We start from the raw sequence: 27337 nt of genomic DNA on the forward strand, positions 1-27337 counted from the left end.
GGACCATAGAGAGTATGAAGATATATAATAAATCTAATTGTAAAGGATTAGCATTGTTTATCTCTAACCAAAATCCATCCTGATATATTAAGCCATTGTATTCTATAAAACAAAAACAAAATAGATTGTAGTTCAGAGTGATTCTTTTTTTGTTGTTGCAAGGCAATGAGGCCAAGGCAGTGTGACTCGCTCAAGGTCATATAGTGTTGTGGCTTGCTTCCTTGGGGCCCACAGCGGCGACCTCCCTCCAGGAGGGGAGCTGAGAATAAGGAGTCAAGCCACTGCTGCCTTATGCCTCCAGCTCAGTTTTATTATTGCTTAGCTATTACATATATACTGTTAGGTCTTCCGGGGTAGAACAAAGAATAATGAGGTAATGGTTAGGGGGTGCAAGTGATGTGTATACGCAGCTTCTTGCATTACAGGGTAGGAGGGTACGTTAGGGAGGAGATGATAAGGTACGGCTGTGTCTAGTGCCCTTGGACAGTGGGGCGGAATGTCCAGCTCCCAAGGACTCTGGCTCCCAAGGACTCCAGCTCACCTTATCTCTCAGGGCGGCAAGCCAGCTTCTGAGACTGTCCAGGTGGCGGTTTACTTGGAGATGATTTGTGTCATGGCTGTTAGAATAGCCTGTGTACCCACAATATAGCTAAGTAATTATTAAGTGTCTGAAACTGGATTTGAGTTCAAACCCTCCTGATTCCAGAGCTGGTACTGTGACTCGGTTTAACCTATACAGCAGTTTATGTGCTACTATCTATGTTTGTGATTTTTTGACTTTGTCTTTATATCCACAGCTTTTGCCATATGTCCTGGCACATAGATACTTAACAATTGATTCATCTGTCTATATCTGTTCTTTTAGGAGACCTTACAGATCGATGAAGATGATAGACCAGAACTGGTATGGTGGAAATGTAAGAAATGGGCATTACATATTGTAGCTCGTCTTTTTGAACGGTAATATTCTAATGTTTATTAATATTTACATCATTTCGTCATTGTGGAATTCTTTCCTTTTGATGCATAAAGTTATGTTACTTGGAATCTCAGAGGGGAATAACTTCTAGTTTTTTTCTCTTTAGAGGTTTGTATTTATGAGAGTAGATAGGTTTAACTTGATAACTTTCAGCAGATATTTTCAGACACTTTTATATATAAGAGGAAATATTTTGGGAGAACAGTGATTTTTTTTTTAAAGGAAAAATGGTTTGCAAGAAAAATAGAACCTTTTGAAGGGGAGACCTTGTTACAATTTAAAAAATTGTACATCCAGAGTTGCTTCAAATAAAAAAAAAATTTCCTAAGGTCTCTTAAGGGTTCTTAGACTGAAAAAAGTTATTTGAATCTCAAATGTAAGTCTAAGACTTATCTTCTTTCTTATCTTTATCAGTATAAATAGTATTTACTAATTTTATTTGAAATACAGTTCAACAAAAAAAATTTTAGTGCTCATCACGTATGGAACACTGAATTAGGTTCTGGAGGAGATGTAATCTCATAGAACGATAATTCAGTAGATAGGGGGATAAAAATATATAAATGAATATAATGCAAAAAAGGTATTTATAAGAAAGTTGCAAATCTAATGTCACACAGTGTTGAAGGTATTAATGTTAATTTTGGCGTGACTGATCAGGAAAGTTTGGTGAATGATATGTCATTTGAAACTGGACCTTAAAGCAAGAGAAATAGTACTGAGAAATGGGCAAGGAGCATTTCAGGCGATGTAGAGGAAGGCATGTGAAAAGTGTAGATTGTAGTATATGTGGAGATGAGACAAAGGAGTGGTGAACTTTGTCTACTTGGTCTCAGAATTTGCATTTTATTTGGTCTCTAGCAAGAACGCGTTCAAAGAAATTAGGTATTAAAGAATTTTAAACTAAAGAGTGATGTGATTGGATCACCAAATCTATGTGAAGTTATGAATCAGAAGGTTGAATCCATGGAACTTCATGAAATCATTCAAGCATATCGTAATTATTGCCCTAACTTGTTGGGACAGTAGGATTAGATAGGAAAAAAGGATGTGTGAGAAATTGCTGAATTAGAAAGGTTAAAACTTCACAGTGGATTGTAAATGGAGAGGGAGAAGGGAGAATAAGTTGTAATTCTTAAGTTCTAAAGAAGAGTGACTGGATATCAGTTGCCACTGATTGAAATAGAGTAGAAGGAGGATTCAGGATTTAGGGTAAATATGCTAGATATGGTTTCAAACGTATAGACCATTTAGGTAGAGATATCTTGTGGTTTTGTTGGTATGAAGACTGTAGAAGGATTACTGTTGGAGATTGAGTTTTCTCTGTGAGTGATAGAATGATTGTATGTGTTCAGTCGCCAAGGGACAGAGAGAGAGAGAGAGAGAGAGAGAGAGAGAGAGAGAGAGAGAGAGAGAGAGAGAGAGAGAAGAGAAGAGAAGAGAAGAGGAGAGGAGAGGAGAGGAGAGGAGAGGAGAGGAGAGGAGAGGAGAGGAGAGGAGAGGAGAGGAGAGGAGAGGAGAGGAGAGGAGAGGAGAGGAGAGGAGAGGAGAGGAGAGGAGAGGAGAGGAGAGGAGAAGAGAAGAGAAGAGAAGAGAAGAGAAGAGAAGAGAAGAGAAGAGAAGAGAAGAGACAAGAATCAATGACAGAACCTTGGGGGACATTTTTGTATGGGGATTAAAATTGTCCCACTTAAAAGAGATTGAGGCAGAGCTCTGAACCAAAGACACTTTATTAAAGATTCCATGATCCCTTCCAATGAAGTAGACCTCAGATCCTCTTCACAATTTTGAATTCTTCCAGGATCTTGTATTTATAGAGTTTGATACTTTTTATTACTTGAATATTTAAGAGCAACTATAAGAGATAGGGAATAATTCCAGTGTTTGACATGGTGTATGCGCTAAAATAGACAAAAACAATAATTGGCAGGGTCATGAATTGAATTAAGCATGGAATATCTCCATTGACTAAATGGTCAGAAGATGGTCACTTGCTTATTTTGGACAACAGAAAATGGTCCAGGGTATGTAAAATACATTAGAGAATTTTCCATGTTTCCATGTCCTCTGTTATATAGCACTTCGTCACCATGACAAAGAAAACCATGGGTGAAGAGCCTGTAGCTAGCTTCTTTTGATGATTATGTTTGTCCTTCCTTCTTTAAGACCATGCCCTTAAGGGATGTGATATTATGACAAACACATGAATTGGATTTTAGTGAGGGGAGCTGTGCTTAATCACCAGCCTCACTTTCTCCTCCAGAGTCATCTGGGTCTAGTGACCAGATAAGAATCAGGATGACTGGATGTGAGGCAGTCAGGTTTACATGACTTGCTCAAGGTCACACAGCTAGTAACTTTCAATTGTCTGAAGCTGGATTTGAACTCCTGTCTTCCTGACTCCAAGGCAAGTGCTCTATCCATTGGGCTACTGAGCTTCCTATAACTGGGCAAGTGATTTTAAAATATGCAGCTCATGACTTTGGGACCTAATATACAGAATTTAAAAGGACTACTCATATGAAAGCATATCAAATTGATTCTGATTGGAATAGAGTAAAGGTTCAAATAAATTATTTTCATATTAGGTAAACAAGAAGAAAAAAGCGAAATCTGCCATAAAATAGAATTAAATAGCTATTAGGAATTTCAGAAAGGTCAGAGAGAAATGAGAAAAAAAAACCTTTAGATTTGTTTAATAAAGGAGATCAGTCTTGGAAATCGATTTCTTAGAGTGATGGGGACAAAACCAAGAGGTCAAAGAGCCAAATAGGTAGTATGGAAGTGTATAGATTATTGTATAGATTATTTTTTTCAAGAAGTTAGGGGTGTGTGCTTTTTATTTTTGTGTGTATATATACGTATATACACACACATAAATATATATATATATATATACATATATATATATGTATAGTCTGGAAGCAATTGGATGGGGGGGTTGTTGGCAGAGAAAGGGTGAGCAAAGATGCTTTTTTGGTTGTGCATAACTGACATGTTTGTGGCCAGATGGGAAAAGAGAAATGAAAGATTCTGGAGAGGTTGGAGGATGAGTTATGGAAAGAAAAAGTCTTAGAGAAGGTTTGAGAAGAAAGGATCTAGGGAGAAGAGAGAGAGAGATTCCTTTCTGATGATTATCTCAGTAAAAAAGGAAGCTAGGTCATCTGTAGGAGAGTGGAAGAAGCAAACTTTTCAAATTGTGTGGGAAAAGGTAGAAAATCTTTGAAAAATGACTTGCAAATAAGTATTATTACAATTAATTAGTAAATAATAATTAGTATTATTAGTAACAAGTATTAGAAATTTATATAGTTACAATGCTTTCTTGGTATTCCTGGAGCATACTTGAATAAATCTTGAATAAAATAAATGTTTGAGTTACTCAGGGTTCCAGATTAGAAGGTCTACAATAGTAGAAGGCATTCTAAGATGGATGAGTCATCAGAGTTGCTGACCTTAGAGTTAAAATTGGCTATGAAGCCAGAATGGAGGAGTTGTATATGTCAACGGTCTGGAGATTAGATGACAATGAGATCCATGTGGTGTCACAGATATAATAATAAATATTAGGATGAAATTCAGAAATCTTCAAAATTTCAGCTCTTGGAAGATAGTCAAATTTAGTATGTAACTGCCAGTCTGTGGTGAAAGTGGAATGCAGATATAAATGATATAAGTTGAAGAGATTGAATTAAAAGTATCTGAGTTATCAGCATTTATATTGAAATCTTTAGGATAGGGTAAATAAAGATCCTGAGATGGAAAAGTCATCAAGGAAGTTGAAAAAGTAACCTAGGTTTAGCAAATAGTAGATAGCAGGAAGGAGAGAGATGTTTTTCTTCTTCCAAATAGTTTATACTAAATCTTTGCTCTTTTTTTTAATAATTCTAGAATCAAATTTATCTATACTTAACCTGTAATTAAGACAAGCTTCAGATTTTTATATTGAAACTATTCATCTAACAAATACTTATTGGTGTACTTTTATGTTCTCATTAAGTTCTTATTCTTGCTTTACTTTTAAAAATTCAAGTATTGAAATACTTTCTTTGCATGTGTTTTAAGATATGGAAGCCCAGGAAATGTGACCAAGGAGTATTTTGAATTTTCAGAATTCTTTTTGAAAACTTATGCAGTAGGAATCCAGCAGGTAAATATAAATCTTTTACTTTTTAAATTGAAGGGTATTTGTGTGGTAGACTTTGAGTTTGTTATCAATTTAAAAATGACTCACATTTGCGTAATGCTTTAAAGTTTATAATAGCCTTTCCTTACAAAAATAAGTATATGTTAGGAATCTATAAATATTTATTAATTATTTAAGAAAATGAAAATAATCTTTTTTTAAAAAATAATTGAGTTATATTCTTAATACAAGATGGTCACTTTTTTGACTAGTCCCCTTGGAACTTCAGCCTTCAAGGTGTTCTGGACTTTGGACTGAAATGAAAAGAGTGAACCCAACTGGTCACTTGTTCTAATTTAGGCTTTATCATTAACTCCCTTGTACAAATCTCTGAACCATACATCTTTAGTATCACCTGTAGTTTGTCACTGATTGAGGTTTGTTGAAGAAGGACTGAGCCTTAAAAAGGGATATAGGAGGCAAGAAACAGTAATAAAAATATTAGGAATCCTAATTTGAGGAAGCATCTATGCAAAAAGTTAGATATTGTTAGTATTATTTTGTTTTAGATCTGCACAAAACAAGCAGATGATTGTTTTGTGGGACAATATCTGTTTGAATTTCAGTGTATTTGTTCTCATTTGGTGTCTTGGTCCTTTTTCCTCTTGTATAATATAATATAAAGGATTCCTCTGACACATAGCATAATCTTTTTCTGTCTCAATTTCCTCTTCTGTAGATGAGGGATAGTAAACCTATAGCATTTCCTTTACAGGGCTATCAGGAGGATTATCTAAGATTGTAATTAATTTTATTTAGCACTGGAAGGTGTGTCAGAGCCTCTCTAGTTCAATCCTCTTATTTCATAGATTGGGGAACTGGGCTCCAGGGAGGTTAAATGACTTGCCCAAGGTCATTTAGTTGTCAAAGGCAATTTAAACCAAGGTCTTACAACTTTAATTCCGGTGTTATGGATATTTTATCTTACTACCTCTCTCATACATGACAATGTAAAAAAAAGTACTTATTGAATTTGTGAAAAACTTTATGGACTTGAATTCTATGTAGAATCAACTGCTAATATTATTGTTATTATTATTATTATATTTATTTTTGTAAGGCAGTGGGGTTAAGTGACTTGCCCAAGGTTACACAGCTAGGTAATTTAAGTTTCATAGGTCAGATTTGAATTCAGGTCCTCCTGATTCCAGGGCCAGTGCTCTATCCACTGCACCACCTAGCTGCCCTCTGCTGCTATTATTATTAATAATACTAGGACAACTGAGACTATTGGTATTAAAGATTCACAGAATTTGAGAGATACATTTAGTTTCAGATTGACAACCTCCAATAAGGAGGAATCCTTCACTTCTTGAGGCAATCTATTCCTTTTTCAAGGAAGCTCTTTATTATTTGTAAGTTTTTTGATATCAAAACTTTTTTGCAACTTTAAGCTCCTTGTTCAAATGGACCTTAGTATAAGTCAAATCCCCTTTTTCCTATCAGCCTTTTGTTGTCTTCTGTTTCTGGGTAAGACACTTGAGGCATCAGGACTAGAAGAATCACAATGTGGTAGTAAAAGGGACTTTTGTTGAAGGTGATAAGACAGGAAAAAGATTAGATAAGAATCTTCCAGAAATTAGTTTAAGGTCCAACACAGGCCTTAAAGTCTATAAAATGAGGTTGGATTAAATGACTTAAGTCTTTTTCAGCTTTATATTTAGGATCTGATAATCCTATTGTTAGTGTTTCTTTTGACCACAGTATCTTTTTAGTTTTTGCAATGCAGTAGGGTTAAGTGGCTTGCCCAAGGCCACACAGCTAGGTAATGATTAAGTGTCTGAGACTGGATTTGGACTCAGGTACTCCTGACTCTAGGGCCAGTGCTCTATCCTATCCACAGTGCCACCTAGCGGCCATGACCACAGTATATTTAAACAAAATATACTCTGCTGTTTTGTTTCTGGTCATTGTAAATTTTTATTTGCTTTGTATGATAGCATAATTCTGACTACTGCATTTTGGTATTATCTGTAGCCTAGTAAATTTTGTTCCCTTCCCTCATTTTCCTTCTTTATATTTTTCACTATTTATTTAGATGTGATTTTATTTTTTATTGTCTGCAGTAAATCATTTATTTCTTTAATAGTAATTTTTTTCTGTTTTACTCTTTCCATTTTTATTGCTTCCAAGTCTCCCCAGACTCAAAACCTAAGAGTCATCCTTATCTCCTTACACTCTCTCACCTGCTTTACAGTTGCCATATCCTACCTTCTTAATAATTCTTGTATGTGCAGGTTCCCTCCTCTTTCATTACTATCCTACTGATGGCAGGTCATTTTTACTTTATGCCTGGACTATTATAGTAGCTTACTGGTTGTTCTCCCTGCCTCAAGTCTCTTCACATTCTTATCTATTCTCCACTCAGCCCTTCATAACCTTGTAACTTCCTATATTTCCAGTCTTCTTTTTTTTTTCCTTTTTTTCTTTTTTCCCTCATTTTATTTAATATTTATTCTCATTTTGTACAAATAATTTTTTTATACATTAATAAAATGTTCTTGTTTAAGAGTAAATGAAATACCCCTTCCCACCTATAAATATAGACTCACTTGAGTGATAAAGTAAAGGGAGAGAAAAAAATTAAAATTAAAAAATAATAGTAATTTTTTTTCTTTTTTTAATTTATTATTTTTTGTTTTGTTTTGTTTTTTAGGTTTTTGCAAGGCAAACGGGGTTAAGTGGCTTGCCCAAGGCCACACAGCTAGGTAATTATTTTAGTGTCTGAGACCAGATTTGAACCCAGGTATCCCTGACTCCGAGGCCGGTGCTTTATCCACTACACCACCTAGCCACCCCCACTCATGCAGTTTCTAGATATAATCACCTTGATGATAAATATCCAGTATATACATTTTTTTTTTTTTTTTTTTTTTTTTTTTTTTTGCTACTCTTGACTCCAGGCTCAGTGCTCTATTCACTGCACCACCTAGCTGCCCCAGTATATTTTCTATTTAGGTTTGATCTTCATCACAGTATCTTAATAGAAGAATTGAATTGACTTTAAATATACTAATAATGAATGATCTTATAAATATTATAATTTAATATTAGGACAAACTCAAATCAAATCTGAATTTGCAATCACAAATGGTATCATTCCAATTTTCCCAAAGGAAAATTTCATTTTTCCAATGAACTGCCAAGACCTCAAATTATAAAGCCCACTGGTTTTAGTTGGCTCAAAGAGTTATGGTGGCACTCATATTTTCATTATCGAAATATTTCAGTATTTCCAAAATCTTCAAACTTTAATTTGAAAATTCACAGCAAAAATTTTATTCTTTAAGTATAGATTTAGTCTACTTAGTTTTTGTAATGCCGCAAATTTCTCCTAATCTAGAAAAACGTTTTTTTTCCCATTCCTTTTCTGACTTCATAACCACAAACTGGCCAGGGTTGACATGACAGAGAAGAATCTTACCAGCTTTCCCTTGTTCCATCCTTCCTCAGCCCCTCCCATCATCCATTGAAAATCTAAAGTGGGAGTAAGTTCCTACTTATTGTTTTGGAAAGTTAGTGTCTGATTATATAAACCTGGGGAACTGTTTCAGGCAGGAAACTTCATTTATCTCCAGCAATCTAAACTTTCTAGCCACAGTATTTTTATGGCAGATTTTCTGGCTGGCTGCATTTTACTCTACAAATCTTTCAAGGTAGCAGAATATACAAATGATACAAGATATGACATACAACAAAAATTTTCTTGAGAAGCTTGTAGAGAGGGTAGAGAGGAGAAGAAGAGGGGTTTCCTGTGGAGCATTCAGCCTTTAAATGACTCAACCTTGGACAACAGTTTATTTTGACTAATATAGGTATGAATTTCTGTTGTCTTTAAGTGAATGATTGTGTGACTGATAATAGGTGATAAGTTTTTCTCAATTAGTGAAGTAAATGTATAGAAGATTCTCTCTTAGCAGGTCACATTGTCCAGCTGATGGCCTTTTAATTTGGTATCACTAGTATATCAGGTCACAGATCAGGAGTTTATTTTTTCAGAGAATGTAAGAGAAGTAGAGAAAGAGATAGAGAAGAAGAAAGAGAGAGAGAAAAGAAAGAGCTGTCAGAGAACTTGCTGAATTAATGGATACTTTCTCATCCTTCCTGCTCTCCTAGCCCCTCAAACTCCATCTAGAGTCCTTAGTCCTAGGACCTTTTCCAGGGTGATTTGACTGAATTCCACTAGAACAGGGGAGGTATTCACTGGGTTCCTCATTATGCAGCATGAACTTTTCTAGATTCAATTCTAGTTCTTGAGTCTATCATCAAAGACCCTTCTTTCTGACATAAATTTATTAGCTCAGAAAAATTCCAGATTCATAAACTGGAATAATTTACAAAGACACTTATTAACTTGTCTAGCAGGGATCTGAAAGAGGGTAGCCCACTTACCCCAAATATAAGTTGTACTTTATGTAGGTTTCAAACAAAGGAACAGTAACTGACTGTCTAGCATGGAGGCAGTTTCCAGTCAAATCATGTGGCTTGCTTGAGATGTATTGTGGGAGAAAAGTCCTTATAGTCTTATATTCTTCTTATATTCTTTAGATCCAACTGGGTTTCTGGTAGCATAATCTAGGACTAAGCAGTTACTTTTCCAGTCATGTAGGATTAGGTTCAAACAGTACAATAAAGTTTACATTAATTCATTGTCAGTGGAGTAATAGAGTGTAGTATGGTCATTTTGGAAAGCAATTTGGAATTATGCAAATAAAATAACAAAAAACATTCATCCATACCATTTCAACTAGTGACTCCATTACTGGTCTTATGTCTGAAAGAAGCCATTGAGAAGAACAAAGTCCCCACATACTCCAAAATATTTTTAGCAGCATTTTTTGTGATAGCAAAAAATAGACATCAATTGGAAAATGTCTAAACAGATTGTGAATATGAATGTAATGGAATATTGCTCTGCTGTGAGAATTGGTGTTGTGTGTGTGTGTGTGTGTGTGTGTGTGTGTGTGTTTGTGTGATACGCACAATTATGGAAAATCTCTGCAGTCATGCAGAGTGAAGTAAGCAGAACTAAGAGAACGATATACAAAGTTACTACACCAATGTAAATGAAAGTAATAACTCCATACCAAAACCCCAAATGTAAATATAAAATGTAAAAATCTCAAAGGAAAATTATAAAGATCAAGTGAAGAGATATGAAAAGGCATCTCCCAACTCACCCTTTCCTGGAGGAGGGCATCCCAGAGTTGTACAAGTTGGACATAATTGTTAACTTTTTTAGTATTTATCACTTTTGCTAATCCCCCCCCACTTAAAAATTCTGTTATATGGCCTGATTTTCTGAGAGGTAGAGGAGGGGAAAACTTGGGATAACTGTGATGATGTGATTTTTTTTTCCAAGTCTTAGCTCCATTGTTCTCATTTCTTTTCAATTTTTTCTCCCAATCTTATTTTAAAAATAGTCTATGTGAATTTTCATTAATCTTGTGGGCAAGCTGTGTTTTGTTTTTTTGAGGCTTTACTTGTGGACATTTTGGAATTATATTCCTCTTGAATATCCTTATAATCTCTATCTCTGTCTTTATTGTTTGTTTCTCTGAGTTGCTTCTCTGTCTCCACAATTTCTGCTTTTGTCTCTTGGGTTTTGTAAGGAAACCACATTCTTCATTCAGGTATTTATGACTCCTGAATCTGATTATTCTGATTGGGAACTAGAACAGGCTGTAGGCGTGAAACATTTAATTCAGCCTGTCTAGTAGTCTCTTCTCTCGACCTTTCTCTTATTTGTGTTCCTGAAGTTCTCTCTTCATGTGGACTGGGCTGAGTAGAGCCTTTGATTGTCATCAAGGGACAGTGATCAGATTAAATGTCTATGGGCTTCTAGAACTGTTAGCTCTCTGAATTGTCCACTTGTCTTCTTTTGACTAGTTGAGGAAATTGAGGAAATGTTATTTTCGTGTTATTGGGCTCTATGTGTTACTGAATGCAGAAATGTCCATCATTTCTTGGATAATACTAAATGGATTGTCTAACTAGATACTTTCCATTGCTAATTTGGAGTGAAATATTCAGTCAGCATCATGCTTACCTGTGTCTATCAGGCTTCTTTGTTTTTTAGGTTTTTCCTAGGCAGTGGGGTGGCTTGCCCAAGGCCACACAGCTAGGTGTTTGAGGTCAGATTTGAACTCAGGTACTCTTGACTCCAGGGCCTGTGCTCTATCCACTGTGCCACACCTTGGTTTTTTTTTTTTGTTGTTTGTTTATTTGTTTGTTTTGCAAGGCAATGGGGTTAGCTGATTTGCCCAAAATCACACAGCTAGGTATTAAGTCTGAGGCTGGATTTGAACTTAGGTCCTCCTGACTCCAGGACCAGTGCTCTATCCACTGCACCACCTAGCTGCAAAAAAAAAAAGATTGATGCATGTTTACTATGATCACCTTGAACTTTGGTTTGTTTTTGATGCCCATTATGAGAAAAATAAATGAAACTGGATTTCATGAGCTACTAGTGACTTGGGAAACCCTAAGGTTAATGATCCTATCAGGGGTTCCTTGAAGCTTAACTGTGAGCTACATTGTTGGTCAGAGAAACTTATGAGGTATGGTGGAACATATTGAATTTTTGTTTATATTGATTCCAAGGCACTGGTTCTGGGTTTGGCTGAGTATCAGGATCAGGGGAAGAATTTTGGTGATTTTTCTTAATGACATAAATTTTTAATTTTAATTTTAATTAATTAATTTATTTTTTTTAGTTTTTGCAAGGCAGTGGGGTTAAGTGGCTTGCCCAAGGCCTACAGCTAGGTAATTATTAAGTGTCTGAGATCGGATTTGAACTCAGGTACTCCTGACTCCAGGGCCGTTGCTCTATTCACTGTGCCACTTAGCTGCCCCCATTTTTTATTTTTTAAAAAAGTTAGCATCTCTGCTACTTAAAAGTATTGCCTTTAGCACTTCTAAGTTAAGTGATCTGTCTATGGTCACATAAGCCATATATGTTAGATGGAATTTGACCCCATCGGCTTCCTTTTATTTGGTCTTTTTTAAATTCAGGAAAAAAAATGAAATAAATAAAGGACAAGTCATGCCACACTAACTTTCCTGACTTCTTGGCAAACTATATAGTATTACTACTGTTAAGTATATAATAAATTAATATGTAACTTTTAGATTAGTTCAGTTTATATTTCATTTTTGCCTTCCTTTTATTTGCTTCAGTGATGCTTTTTTTAATAAAAATAATTCTAGCCCTATCTTTTCTAAGTTACTGATGATTTGGGGTTTTTTTTTTTTTGAGAATCCTAATTCTAGCTTTTACTCTCCTTTTTCCTCAGTTAGAAAGGAAATAAAGAAAGGAAGGAAGAAAGAAAAAGAAAGAAGAATGAACTATTGTAATAAATACATATATAGTCAAACTAATCAAATTCCTATATTTAGACCAGAAAATATGTATATAACCTGCCCTTGATGAATCAGTGTTCTCTTTATAAACATTGCTTCTTTTTAAAGTTAAAGATATTCACAATCTCTTTAAGGTTTTTTTTTTAAGTTTTAAGTATTTTCTTAGGAATATAAATCATTCTTACTGCCCTGTAGTCTGCAGATTTCAATTTTTCTTATTTCTACTTATTCATTCATTCATTCATTCATTCATTCATTTATTTATCCCAAGGCAATGGGGTTAAGTGGCTTGCCCTGAGATCAGATTTGAACTCAGGTATTCCTGACTCCAGGGCCGGTGCTCTATCCATTGCGCCACCTAGCTACCCCCAAAAGCTTACCCTTCTTTAGGCCTGTAGTAATTTTCCAATTTTCTAGTCTTTTAATATAATTTACAAAGACTCAAGTCACATTTGTTAGCTCTTTTGGTATCCAAAGATATAACTCCTGTGGACCTAGTAACTTGAATTCATAAAGACAAATGGGCCTCTTTTACAATCATTACTTATCATGCATATATATCTATTCCCTATTATACTGTTTATATTTTCATTTCAAACATTTTCAAGATAGAAGCAAAATAAAATTCAGTAACTGTCTTCTCTTTATTGCTAGTAATCATTCCATCCACTAAAAGCACTATTGTTTTCCCTTCTTTGATTCCTCTCTTATCCCAGAATAGCTTTTAAAAAAAAGGGGTGGAGTCTCTTGGGGTTGATAGGTGGTGAAGTGGATAGTGCACCGCCCCTGGAGTCAGGAGTAACTGAGTTCAAATCTGGCCCCAGACATTTAATAATTACCTAGCTGTATGGTCTTGGGAAAGCTACTTAACCCCATTGCCTTGCAAAAAAGAAAATAAAAGGTGTGGAGGTGGGGATTTGTCTCCAAATCAGTTTTTTTTGTAAATTTAGAACACTTTAGTCTTTTGACAGAAACATTTTCTTGTATGTAAATTGCATTCTTATTTATTCATCCAAGAGAATACTTTCTAAAGGCTATTTTCTATCTTGGATGAGAAAGCCTGCAAGGACATCTTCCTTTGATGGTACTTTGTTTAAACAATCTGGGATTTCATTATAAGCAATACTTATTAGTGACAGTCTTCTTACAGAAAGTTGGCTTGGAATTTGGAGATCAAGATCATGAAATGTGTTCTCTGCTATTTCAGCTAACAGATGAGTAAATTGACAAAGGATGCCTGTTTAAAGTTCATTATAATGGAATTTTACCAGTATCATTTTTGCATATATTTTTCTTATAACTCTGAATATTCTAATGTTAGTATGATCTGACACTATAAATTCTTATCTTGGTTCTTTAATTTTTATATTTGCACAATGCTAACTATGCTGATTAAAAAATTATAATTCTCTTATCTGCCTGAGGTCAGTAGATTGGAAAGAAATGTACAGACCTGGGTATTGAAGCTGACTATCTCACTGAAAATTTTGTAATTTGTAAACATAGAAATTAAGATAATACAAAAGAAATTCTTATCTTGATTTTAAGTCATACATTCTGATTATATATTCTACTATGCCCTGTTAGTCCTTTACTTAGGATCTCCATTTTAAGGAATGTAACTGAGCTTTTACAGTTTAATTCCTTTGTGGGCCTCCCCTTTTCTCCTCTTTAACTTTTCTTCCTTCTTTCTGTTTTCTTTTAGGTATTTTTCCCCTCATAGTAGAGTGTGAGCTCTTTGAGGGCCAGGACTATCTGGGTTTTTTTTTTTTTTTTTTTGGTCTTGTATTTATATCTGAGCTCTTAGCACAGTGCCTGGCTCATAATAACCCATAAGCAATGTTTTTTGACTTGTTACCTATACCACCTATTTAATGTTGAGTAAGTTATTTTATTTAGTCAGTTCTAGTGTATATAATAAAGGAGCATTGTACTTTTAAGATTACATTGAATACATTTTGTGTTTTTTGAACTTGGATTGCTGCTCATTTGAACCTTGTTAGACATCAGTTTTATCATCTATAAATTGAAGGGGTTGGTATAGCTTATCTCAGAAGTTGCTTTCAGATCTAAAATTCTCTTGTATTCTTTGTTGTTAATATTTTTTTTTCTTCCTTGAAAACCTTTCTTAGGTACTTTTAAAAATTTTAAACCAGTATAGACAGAAAGAGTATGTGGCTCCACGTGTTCTTCAGCAAACACTGAATTATCTTAATCAAGGGGTAATTCATTCTATCACCTGGAAACAGATGAAGCCACATATACAGGTCAGTGTAAACCTAAAGTTCTTAAATTAGAATTAAATGCTTAAATTAGAACTTTCAAACAAAATAATAATAAATGCAATATGGGGTCTATTCAATATCCTTAAATGTATTATAGTGTCAAAAATAAAATAGTTTGATGAGATTGCAAGGAAAATTGAGACCTTTTGTTAGTTTTATAGCAAGCAGGCTGAACAAGAATAAAAAGATCTTTCTCTTAGTTTCAAATTTTGCTGAATGACCATGAACATGTTATTTTACTTTCACCTGGTCCAAATGATACTGTCTTCATAGTCTACTTTACTGGATTGTTTTGAAGATCAAATGTGGTATATTATGAAAATACTTTGAAAAAAACAGTATAAAAATATATCTACTATTTAGTATAGTAATGAAGTTTCTTAGAGGGTACTATGATATTCTGTAATAAATAACAGTCACAAATTTCTGTTTTTAATGTTTGTTGTTCATCTTAATACTGGTATTTAAAGTTGTGACTTTATGTGATATAAAGCAGATTCTGAACAAATCTTTGTTTTTATACAAATAACTTGAGTAATTGGAAGATATTTTAGGAAGTTAAATGATTTTTCTTATTTTTGGTCTGTATTGGAGAAATCCATAAAGTTTTCTTAATCTCCAATATGATAACTATAAAATTGGCTTCTTAAATGTTTGAGTAAAATTGTTTTTGCTATACTATTTGTGATGAAAGGTCACATTTGCATAGTTTTAGTTATATTAGTCTTTTAAAAATATTTTTTACATTATGTTGTATTTTTGTTCTGCTGAAGAAATATTTGATTGCAAGAAAGTTCCCTCTATTAAAATACTTTTAATTTGGGTAATACCCTTTTAACCTCTCACAATGAAGATATTAATTTTTTAGTATTTAATTGCAAATTTGAGGTGATATGTTGGCTGCAGATTTACTGAAGTTATAAAAACTTTGATACCTTACAGAAGTGTGTTTTGTGAAACTCTAGTATAAGACTTGCACTCTTTGGCCTTTGGATTCATTGATCTGGAGCTGGCAGAAACCATCTAGTTGACTCTGTTAGCATTGAATGTAGAAATTGAGGCCAAGGGAGGTCAAGTAACTTCTTGACAGTGACATAGGGAGTAAATGTCAGGGGTGGGATTTGAACCCTGGTTTCCTGTCTAAAGCCTGCTCTCTCTATTTCTTTGTTTGAGAGATTTTTTACTTTTGAGCCACTTTTTTGGACTTTTTTTCCTTTGGTCAATGGATCAATAGCTCTTTAACAATCCTGTTCTCTTAGTGAATCCAAATGCCTTTTTTTTTAAAATAGAATCATTGTGGACTAAAGACATTAAATAAATGTTAAAATGATAATGACATTACCAAAATGTAGACAAGCCTACATTGTTTTGTTTTGGGTTTCCTTGCTCTTAGAATATATGTGAAGATGTGATTTTCACTGTGATGTGTTATAAAGATGAGGATGAAGAGCTCTGGCAAGAGGATCCATATGAATATATACGAATGAAGTTTGGTAATTGAGATGGTTTTGTTTCTCACCTATTTATCTTTTTTAGAAGTTATTATTAAAATTATTAAATTAAATTAGATCTATTAGCTAGCTATACAAATAAAATTGTATATATAGATTTCATGTTTTGTATTAGATTCCTAAAGTTATGTAGTGTGGTGGGGGCATTAACTTTAGCTTGGTCTTGGAAATTTTGTGGTGGGAAAACTTTTTGGTGAGAATTTTTTTGTATTGTCTTGCTTCTGACTTTTTTCCCATTCCTACTTAGGATAGTCTCTTCTGAGTCTACCAGTTTTTTGTTTAAAATATTCTTATTAGGGGCCGCTAGGTGGCGCAGTGGATAAAGCACTGGCCTTGGAGTCAGGAGTATTGGAGTTCAAATCTACTCTCAGACACTTAATAATTACCTAAGGGCTGTGTGGCCTTGGGCAAGCCACTTAACCCCCTTTGCTTTGCAGAAACCTAAAAAAAAAAAAAGATTCTTATTGACTTCAGTTGTTTTAGAGAAGTATCAGAGGTTTCTTTTGGTTCCCCTACTCTTGAGTAGTTCAAAATCCTTTAAAAAAATTTAATTCATTTCCCCAATTACTTGTGGAAACAATTTTTAATAATCTTTTTAAAATTTTGAGTTCCCAATTCTCTCTTCCTCCTCTCCTTCTCCTCCTCCCTCTTGAGAAGGCAAGTAATTTTTTTTCTCTTAAAGATTTTATTTATTTTGAGTTTTACAATTTTCCCCCTAATCTTACTTCCCTCCCTCCACCCTCCTGCAGAAGACAATTTGGAAGGCAAATAATTTGATGTATTTTATACATGTGCAGTCATACAAAACACATTTCTATGTTAGTCAAACAGACAAAAAACACAAGAAAAATAATGTAAAGAAAAATATGCTTCAATATACATTCAGACTCAAATTTTTTATCTGAGATGGGTGGTATTTTTCATCAAAGGTCATTTAGAATTGTCTTAAATCATTGTATTACTGAGAATAGCTAAGGCATTTACAGTTGGTCATTATATAATATTGCTGTTTATGTATACAATGTTCTAGTTTTGCTCATTTCACTTTGTTTCAGTTCATATTCGTCTTTTCAGGTTTTACTGAAACCATCTGCTTGTCATTTTTTATAGCATAATAGTATTGTAATAATAATCATGTACATCTTGTTCAGCTATTCCCAAATGGATGGATAGCCTCTCAATTTCCAGTTCTTTGCCACCACCAAAAGAGTAACTCAGAATCTCAATCAGACTTTGCATTCTTTTTTTTCCTTTTTTTCTTTTTTTAGGTTTTTGCAAGGCAAATGGGGTTAAATGGCTTGCCCAAGGCCACACAGCTAGGTAATTATTAAGTGTCTGAGACCCCATTTGAACCCTGGTACTCCTGACTCCAGGGCAGGTGCTTTATCCATTGCTCCACATAGCCGTCCCTAGACTTTGTATTCTTGAAACATTTTAAATAATGAATTTCTTGGAAAAAGGTCTTTGGAGGCCTGTTTGTTCCAAAAGTGGATCCCCATGAATAACTACTGGGTATCTTAGATCTGAACTCTAAACTCCTTGTATTCCCTCAAGATGTGCTGAGGATATTCTTTGGCAAACCTTTACTTTGAAATAGTTTTCTTAGCAATTGATATTTATGTTAAATTGTTAGGGTTTTTTTTTTAATGGTTATAATGCTTTTTCTTTTGAACATGTAAAGATGTTTTTATTTTTAAAATTTTTTTTATTTCTTCTAATTAACTGCAAAGATAGTATTCAATATGAAGCTGTTCTTTTAAAGACAATTTTATACAATTCTGAAGGACCTAGAAAAATTGCTATTCACCTCTAGAGAAAGAACTGATGGAATATGTGAAGTATACTTATTAAACTTTCTTTTATCATATTTTTAATTTTTGATCTGTGTCTTCTTGAGCAATATACCTAATATGACAATGTTTTACTTGACTGTACATATATGATTTATATCACTTGCTTGTATTCACAGGGAAGGGGGAGGGAAGAGAGTAAATTTAGAATTCAATTTTAAAAAATTAATATTGAAATGTTTTTGTGTACCTGTAATTGAGAAAAATTAAAATAAGCAACATAGAAAGTAAAGTCTAATCTATAGATTCAAACTTAACAAAAAATGATGTTCTGATTTATATTCTTTTCCTTTTAAAGGATTATAGATAAGTAAATAACCTTGTTTCCCTCCATATTTCTCTCTATTTTTTCTTGTTTTACTCTTTTTTACTGATCAGAATGGCTTTTTGAATGGAAATCTCTTTTTTAATTTTCTTTTTATGATTACTCTTTTTGAAGTTAAAAAAATTTTGATATTGGTAAATGCCAAATCGAATTGGGTAGTAGTACAGAAAATAACAGTTGTATATAAAATTGTGAATTTCTGTTATGTTTAGCTTCCCTTTTTAAAAGATAATAAATCCAGTGTTTGATTTTCAAAGCTGTCTTGCTTGATTGTAATTCATTCTGAAATTCTCTCTTTTCACTTACGTATGTTAGAAAAAATGCTCTAGTGGTATTTTTTGCTATGTTATCCCTAGCCCTACTATTTCTCCCACCAGCTGTCAAATTAGGGGGGTTGTAACAAGAAAAATTCTTGTTACAAATATGTATAGTCAAGCAAAACAGATTTTCATATTTTCCAAAACTATATTTCTTATTCTTTACTTTGAGACCATCATCATTTAGATGATTAGGGCACGAATTGCATACATTATCACTGGTACATCTGAAGTTATATCTGATCACTGTCTTTTTATTTTTTTTTTTATTTTGAGTTTTATAAATTTTCCCCCAATCTCACTTCTCTCCCCCCACCCCCCACTGGAGGCAGTTTGCTAGTCTTTATATCATTCCCATTGTATGCATTGATCTAAGTTAAATATGATGAGAACTGATCATTGTCTTGATCAAAGTTCTCAGGTCTTTCAAAATTGCATGAAACAAATGAAGTAGTATGAAATCTATCTCCATTCAATTTTACACCTCCAGCTTAAAAGCTTTTTTTTTTTTTAGTTTTTGAAAGGCAAATGGAGTTAAGTGGCTTGCCCAAGGCCACACAGCTAGGTGTCTGAGGCTGGATTTGAACTGAGGTACTCCTGACTCCAGGGTCAGTGCTCTATCCACTGCACCACCTAGCCGCCCCCAGTTTAAAAGCTGGTGAAGAGATTTATTAAATAAAACATTGCTAAAGATGGGGATTATAAACCAGAGTTGTCTCTGGAAAAGGTGAAAAAAGCAGAGCAGTGGATTTCTCAACACTGTTAATTGAACCTGCTCTCCATTTTAGTCATTTCTGCCATACACTTATTCCAAGTGTTTATTGTGTCTGGGTAAAAGTCTTCCAAGACATTTTCTCAGTTATCCTTAGAAATCTACCCAAATTGTAGTTCATTTGGTTCTGTCAAAGTGCTTCACAGTATCTTTCTCCCAAGGCACTTAATTGCCAGTTTCTAGATTTTTTCTTTCCTGTAGCAAAGCTTTCCCAATTTTCTGGGGTCCTTTTAAAGATATAATAACATCAATATCCAAAATCTCTTTGAAATTGGCTATTTTTGCATGGTTAAAGCAAATGAATTTACATTATTAACAAATATTTTTTAGTTTCACATATATCCTCACCATATTAATTTATGCTTTCATGTTATATATTTAGGAACTTTATGTGAAATTTTTTTTAGTTGACTGACATTTTATCATGTTTTGAATGTGAGTATGTAGATTTTTATTTTGTCAGAGCTTTTGATTTCCTCAATATGGGACACTCCTGGGTACTTTCTCCCTTAGTCTAGAGTAGCAACTTGGTTTTAATTTAGAGTTTTAGGGAGTGATTTGGAATTCTGAGAGGTTAGTGTGATTTAAAGGCAAAACTGGAAAGCATGTCTTTCTGATTAAGTCTGGACCTTTCTAGTATTGCTTAGGGTCAAAAATGCTTCTTCCTAATTTATTTTCATTCTTTTGACTAATTTGTATAGATTTGTATAGATTTTGTATAGATACTTTTCATTGAGTTAATTGTAGTAAAGAATAATTGGCATATTTACCAATTAGGGAGGATTGTGTTTATATTTCTGCTCTAAATTATAATAATTTGTTTGAAGAAATCTTTCCATTCTTTATAATGGCTTGCAGTAAATGATTGTTTTTGAGTTCTACAGATGATTAAGTTTTCCTTTTAATATATTGAAGAAGAGACTGAGAATTTCCATCTTTACATACAAAAGTGGACATTTTCAAATACTTTGAAATCTGTTAAATAGTTCTTATGTAAGGTACCCTTAATAAATGACTTTTTTTTTAATTTAAATTTTCTTTTGGTTTTTGCAAGGCAATGGGGTTACATGACTTGCCTAAGATCACACAGCTGGGTAACTTATTCAATGTCTGAAGTCGCTTTTGAGCTCAAGGCCTCCTGCCTCCAGGGCTGGTGCTTTAGTCACTGCTCCACCTACCTGCCCCGCCTTATTGAACATATTGTGCCAGAATTCTTGTACCAAAAATTTCATGACCTTGAATGCTTTATTAAATTTCAAGTAAATCTTCATGACTGTTACTCTTTTATGTTTCTGCTAATTTTAAGAAATCACTGTACTTAAGCTTTATAAATGGATAAATATCTTTGTGTTCAGATAATTTTTTCAGTAGGTAGTATTTTCCTGAAAGACCTATTTCAATTTTTCCATATCAGAAGCAAATAGCTTAGATAGTAGAATAAATTTTCCTTTTTTATTATGTTGTAGAGTGAGATATAATTATATAAGACTTTAAATTTATAATGAAAAAAATTCTTCTACTAACAGTTTAACTATCTGAAATCTTAGATGTTTTTGAAGATTATGCATCTCCAACAACAGCAGCTCAGAATTTGTTATATACTGCAGCAAAGAAAAGAAAAGAGGTTTGCAGTTTATACATTTTAAAATATTTTCCTATGAGCTTTGGCAAAAGAAAAATATTGTTTAAAGTTATTACTTGGGAATATTTGTGTATATAAGAAGTGGAAGGGTTTTAATATTATTGGATATTATTCTGTTACATTCCTTAAAATATTGTATCATCAATATTAGACTGATAAACTTTTAATAAAAGATTTTCTTTGTCAACTACTTTTAAACTTTGATTTTTAAAAGTGATATTAAATTGGGGAGGCATTTTAGAATTCATGTGGACTAAAATTGATATAATTCTTCTCTTCAGGTATTGCCCAAAATGATGTCGTTCTGTTATCAAATTCTTACAGAACCGAACTTTGACCCCAGGAAGAAAGATGGAGCATTGCATGTGATAGGTTCCCTAGCGGATATTTTATTGAAGGTTAAGAGCTTAAATTTAATACCCTAAATATAACATTTAATAGTGTTTTCTTTTATTTTGTTTGGAGGGTAAATATGATGGTTTTGTTAATTTAAACTTTTTAATCTGACAAATGTTTCTTTTATTTTTGAAGAATTATAAGTAATGAGGTTTGTGTTCTCATTACTTGGTGAAATATAGTCTGTAGAATACTTTATAAAAAATGACTTAAAAAAGTTAGCCTTTTCTTGATACCTTCCTAAGCTTAATTGATTTTCTGTGATGATAGAGCAAATTTGTCAATGAATGTTTATTTTAAACAATAGTTTCAGTCTTTTCCTCTTTAACCATTTTTATCAGAGCTTATAAAGAGCAAAGAAATTAATTGGATTGAATATTGTCATTTTACTTCCTTTATTATATATGTCAGTAAACTGTAAAAATCTAACTTAAAAAATCCAGAAAAGAAACCTCTGATATCATCTGGTCTGATTGTCTCATTTTATAAATTTTTAGTAAATTTTCATGACTTTCTTTTTTCCTGCTAATTTTAGTAAATCACAACTGGTAAGCTTTATCAAATGATGAACTTTATTGTGTTACAGATGATTTTTCATTTGGTAGGTACTGATGCCCTCCTAGACCCTTCTGTTATTTAATTTCTCATTTTATAATTATTATTTGTGTTATTATGTAGTGGAATAAACACTCCATGAAAAATTCAACTTCTTAATGTGTGTTTTTATTAAGAAATTATTATTTTCAAAGGAAGGCTACTAAAAGAGACTTTCAGTTATCTAAAATTTTCTTTGAGATTTTATTTTTGATTTTACAAATTACATCTTGTTTTGATTTTACCTAATTGTAATGTAGTATTCATTCATCTTATTGAATCTATCAAAAGTGGTTCATACAAATAAATGAAATGATGGAAGTTATATTTTTCCTTTCTACAGAAGAGTATATTCAAGGACCAAATGGAATTAATGCTGCAGAATCATGTATTTCCATTGTTTTTATCCAACTTGGGTTATCTCAGAGCAAGGGTAAGTTAATTGTAATTATAATTTTTATTTAAATTGTAATCTTTATTTAAAAACACCTTCTAAGCACAGAATATTGAACTACAGTGACTTTTTTCCTGAATAAATTTATTACTAAGTTTATAATATACTAATTTCAACTTAGTTACATCATCAATAGTGTTAGATCTTGGGGTGGCTAGGTGGGTAGTGGATAAAGTACAGGCCTTGGAGTCAGGAGTTACCTGGGTTCAAATGTGGTCTCAGACACTTAATAAATACCTAGCTGTGTGGCTTTGGGCCAGCCACTTAACCCCATTTGCCTTGCAAAAAACCTAAAAAAAAAATAGTGTTAGATCTAAAAAAACACTATTTTCCAAAATTTCATACTTAGACCCCGGCCTTAAAGCTGAATTTTCCAAATATGGAAATAGTAAAATCTAATCAAATAAAAGGTAGTATTAGAGGTTTTCATAAAGTGTGTAAATAATAAGCTAGAAAGTAATGAGTTTTAATTTTATCAGATTTAATTTCTTTCTGATTCTAACCATGGTTGTATGATATGTCAGATATAATAGTAAGTTAATAACATGATTTTTAAAGTCTAGTATTTTGTTCCAGGTACAGTACTAAATTCATAAATGATTACTGTTTGGTAACATAATGCTGTGTTAGAAATTTGATACATATGTTTTTGGTTTTTTGGTTTGTTTGCTTTGTTTTAAGGCAAAGGGGTTAAGTGACTTGCCCAAGGTCACACAGCTAGGTAATTACTAAGTATGAGGTCAAATTTGAACTCAGGTCCTCCTGACTCCAGGGTTGTTGTTCTATCCATTGCACCATCTAGCTGCCCCGGTATTTTGATACTTTTGAAAATTATGTTGTTATTATCTTTTTTGAAGCTGTTATTATAGTTTTCATAATTAAGGCTATCAAGAAATTATTTAGAGGAATAAAAAATAAATACTGTATCTAAATGTACTTTTGTAACTATTTTTAGTAATTTGTACTACATTTTTTGCAGAGATTTTTCCTAGTTACTTTTTTAAATTAAACATTTTAAATTAAAAAAAATGATACTAGTAATTAAATTAGACCTTAGAGAAAAAAATTTTTTTAATTAGTAAATGATTTTGTTTTTATGAAAAATGAAGTGCTCATCACCAAAAGCCAAAATGGGTTTGCTAAGGATTTGTCATGCCAAGTAAACCATATTTCTTATTTTTGATAGGAATACTAAACTAATAAGTTAATAAAATATTGGAAACATAGTATATCTGGCATTCTTATTTTTTTAAATTTATTTTTATTAAAGATATTATTTGAGTTTTACATTTTTCCCCCAATCTTGCTTCCCTCCCCCCTGCCCCCCACACAGAAAGCACTCTGTCAGTCTTTATTTTGTTTCCATGTTGTACATTGTTCCAAATTGGGCATGATGAGAGAGAAATCATATCCTTAAAGAGAAGAGAAGTCTAAGAGGTAACAAGATCAGAAAATAAGCTATCTGTTTTTTTTTTCTAAATTAAAGTGAATAGTCCTTGCACTTTGTTCAAACTCCACAGCTCCTTATCTGGATACAGATGGTACTCTCCTTTGCAGACAGCCCAAAATTGTTCCTGATTGTTGCACTGATGGAATGAGCAAGTCCTTCAAGGTTGAGCATCACTCCCATGTTGCTGTTAGGGTGTACAGTGTTTTTCTGGTTCTGCTCATCTCACTCAGCATCAGTTTATGCAAATCCCTCCAGGTTTCCCTGAAATCCCATCCCTCCTGGTTTCTAATAGAACAATGGTGTTCCATGACATACATATACCACAGTTTGCTAAGCCATTCCCCAATTGAAGAACATTTACTAGATTTCCAATTCTTTGCCACCACAAACAGGGCCGCTATAAATATTTTTGTACAAGTAATGTTTTTACCCTTTTCCCTCATCTCTTCAGGGTATAGACCCAGTAGTGGTATTGCTGGGTATGTACATTTTTGTTGCCCTTTGGGCATAGTTCCAAATAGGTCTCCAGAAGGGTTGGATGAGTTCACAGCTCCACCAACAGTGTAATAGTGTCCCAGATTTCCCACATCCCTTCCAACAATGATCATTATCCTTCCTGGTCATACTGGCCAATGTGAGAGGTGTGAGGTGGTACCTCAGAGAAACTTTAATTTGCATTTCTCTAATAATTAATGATTTACAGCATTTTTTCATATGGCTATGGATTATTTTGATCTCATCTGTAAATTGCCTTTGCATATCCTTTGACCATTTGTCAATTGGGGAATGGCTTTTTGTTTTAAAAATATGACTCAGTTCTCTGTATATTTTAGAAAGAAGTCCTTTTGTCAGAAGCATTAGTTGTAAAGACTGTTTCCCAATTTACTACATTTCTTATGATCTTGGTCACATTGGTTTTATCTGTGCAAAAGCTTTTTAATTTAATGGAATCAAAATCATCTAATTAGTTTTTGGTGATATTCTCCAACTCTTCCTTAGTCATAAACTGTTCCCCTTTCCATAGATCTGACAGGTAGACTATTCCTTGATCTTCTAATTTGCTTATAGTATTGTTTTTTATGTTTATGTCCTGTAACCATTTGGATCTTATCTTGGTAAAGCGTGTGAGGTGTTGGTCTAATCTAAGTTTCTTCCATACTAAGTTCCAATTTTCCCAGCAATTTTTATCAAAGAGGGAGTTTTTATCCCAATGGCCAGACTCTTTGGGTTTATCAAACATCAGATTACTATAATCATCTCCTGCTTTTACACCTAGTCTATTCCACTGGTCCACCACTCTATTTCTTAGCCAATACCAAACAGTTTTGATGACTGATGCTTTATAATATAATTTTAGATTGGGTAGGGCTAAGCCACCTTCTTTTGCACTTTTTTTCATTAAGCTCCTGGCAATTCTTGACTTTTTATTTCTCCATATGAATTTACTTACAACTTTTTCTAATTCGTTAAAGTAATTTTTTGGGATTTTGATTGGTATGGCACTAAACAGATAGTTTAGTTTTGGTAGAATTGTCATTTTTATTATATTAGCTCTACCTATCCATGAGCAGTTGATATTTGCCCAGTTATTTAAATCTAATTTAATTTGTGTGAGAAGTGTTTTATAATTGTTTTCAAAAAGATTCTGAGTCTTTCTTGGCAAATAGACTCCCAAATATTTTATATTGTCTGAGATTACTTTGAATGGGATTTCTCTTTCTAGCTATTCCTGCTGTTTCTTGCTAGACATATATAGAAAAATTGAGGATTTATGAGGGTTTATTTTATAACCTGCAACTTTGCTAAAATTGCTAATTGTTTCCAGTAGTTTTTTAGATGATTTCTTGGGATTCTCTAGGTAGATCATCATGTCGTCTGCAAAGAGTGAGAGTTTTGTCTCTTCCTTCCCAATTCTAATTCCTTTAATTTCTTTTTCTTCTCTAATTGCTGATGCTAACATTTCTGTTTTTGTAGTTTTTTTTTTTTGCAAGGCAAATGGAGTTAAGTGGCTTGCCCAAGGCCACACAGCTAGGTCATTATTAAGTGTCTAAGATTGGATTTGAACCCAGGTACTCCTGACTCCAGAGCCGGTGCTTTATCCACTGTGCCACGTAGCTGCCCCAATGCTAACATTTCTAATACAATATTGAATAGTAGTGGTGATAATGGGCACCCTTGTTTCACCCCTGATCTTATTGGGAATGCTTCTAGCCTTTCCACATTGAGTATAATGCTTGTTGATGGTTTCAGAGAGATGCTGCTAATTATTTTAAGGAACAGTCCATTTATTCCTACACTCTCTAAGTGTTTTTAATAGGAATGGATGCTGTATTTTGTCAAAAGCTTTTTCAGCATCTATTGATATGATCATATGATTTCTGATAGGTTTGTTGTTGATATAATTGAGTATACTAACAGTTTTCCTAATATTGAACCAACCCTGCATTCCTGGAATAAATCCTACTTGATCAGAATGTATTATCCTAGTGATGACTTCTTGTAATCGTTTTGCTAAGATTTTATTTAGGATTTTTGCATCTATATTCATCAGGGAGATAGGTCTATAATTTTCTTTCTCTGTTTTAACTCTTCCTGGTTTAGGTAACAGTACCATATTGGTTTCATAGTAAGAGTTAGGCAGAGTTCCATCTTTCCCTATTTTTCCAGAGTTTATATAGGATTGGAACCAATTGTTCCTTAAACGTTTGGTAGAATTCACTTGTGAATCCATCAGTCCCTGGAGATTTTTTTTTTTAGGGAGTACAATAATTGCTTGTTGAATTTCTTTTTGTGAGATAGCGTTGTTTAGGTATTTAAGCTCTTCTTCATTTAACCGGGGCAACTTATATTTTTGTAAATATTTATCCATTTCACTTAGATTATCATATTGGCATAGAGTTGGGCAAAATAATTTCAAATTATTACTTGAATTTCCTCCTCATTGGTGGTGAGTTCACCTTTTTCATTTATGCTACTAGCTATTTGGTTTTCTTTCTTTTTTTTAATCAAATTGACCAGAGGTTTATCAATTTTATTGGTTTTTTCATACCAACTTTTGGTTTTATTTATTAATTCAATAGTTTTTTTGCTTTCAATTTTATTTATTTCTCCTTTAATTTTTAGAATTTCTAATTTGGTATTTAATTGGGGGTTTTTGATTTGTTCTTTCTCTAATTTTTTTAGTTGCATGTTTAGTTCATTGATTTCCTCTTTC

General features: G+C 33.2%; 1 protein-coding gene across 1 annotated transcript in view; it reads left to right on the forward strand.

Moving 5' to 3' along the window:
• The window catches only part of IPO8 (importin 8), a 178016-nt gene that overhangs the window by 73458 nt on the left and 77221 nt on the right, over window positions 1-27337 (forward strand). Inside the window, exons 7-13 of the mRNA XM_074195331.1 lie at window positions 866-960; window positions 5045-5129; window positions 14660-14794; window positions 16206-16305; window positions 21135-21211; window positions 21511-21627; window positions 22563-22652. Coding sequence (XP_074051432.1) covers window positions 866-960; window positions 5045-5129; window positions 14660-14794; window positions 16206-16305; window positions 21135-21211; window positions 21511-21627; window positions 22563-22652 — 699 coding nt within the window. The remainder of the gene's footprint in view (window positions 1-865; window positions 961-5044; window positions 5130-14659; window positions 14795-16205; window positions 16306-21134; window positions 21212-21510; window positions 21628-22562; window positions 22653-27337) is intronic.

Source organism: Macrotis lagotis, chromosome 7, assembly GCF_037893015.1.
Source record: "Macrotis lagotis isolate mMagLag1 chromosome 7, bilby.v1.9.chrom.fasta, whole genome shotgun sequence".
Taxonomy (NCBI): domain Eukaryota; kingdom Metazoa; phylum Chordata; class Mammalia; order Peramelemorphia; family Peramelidae; genus Macrotis; species Macrotis lagotis.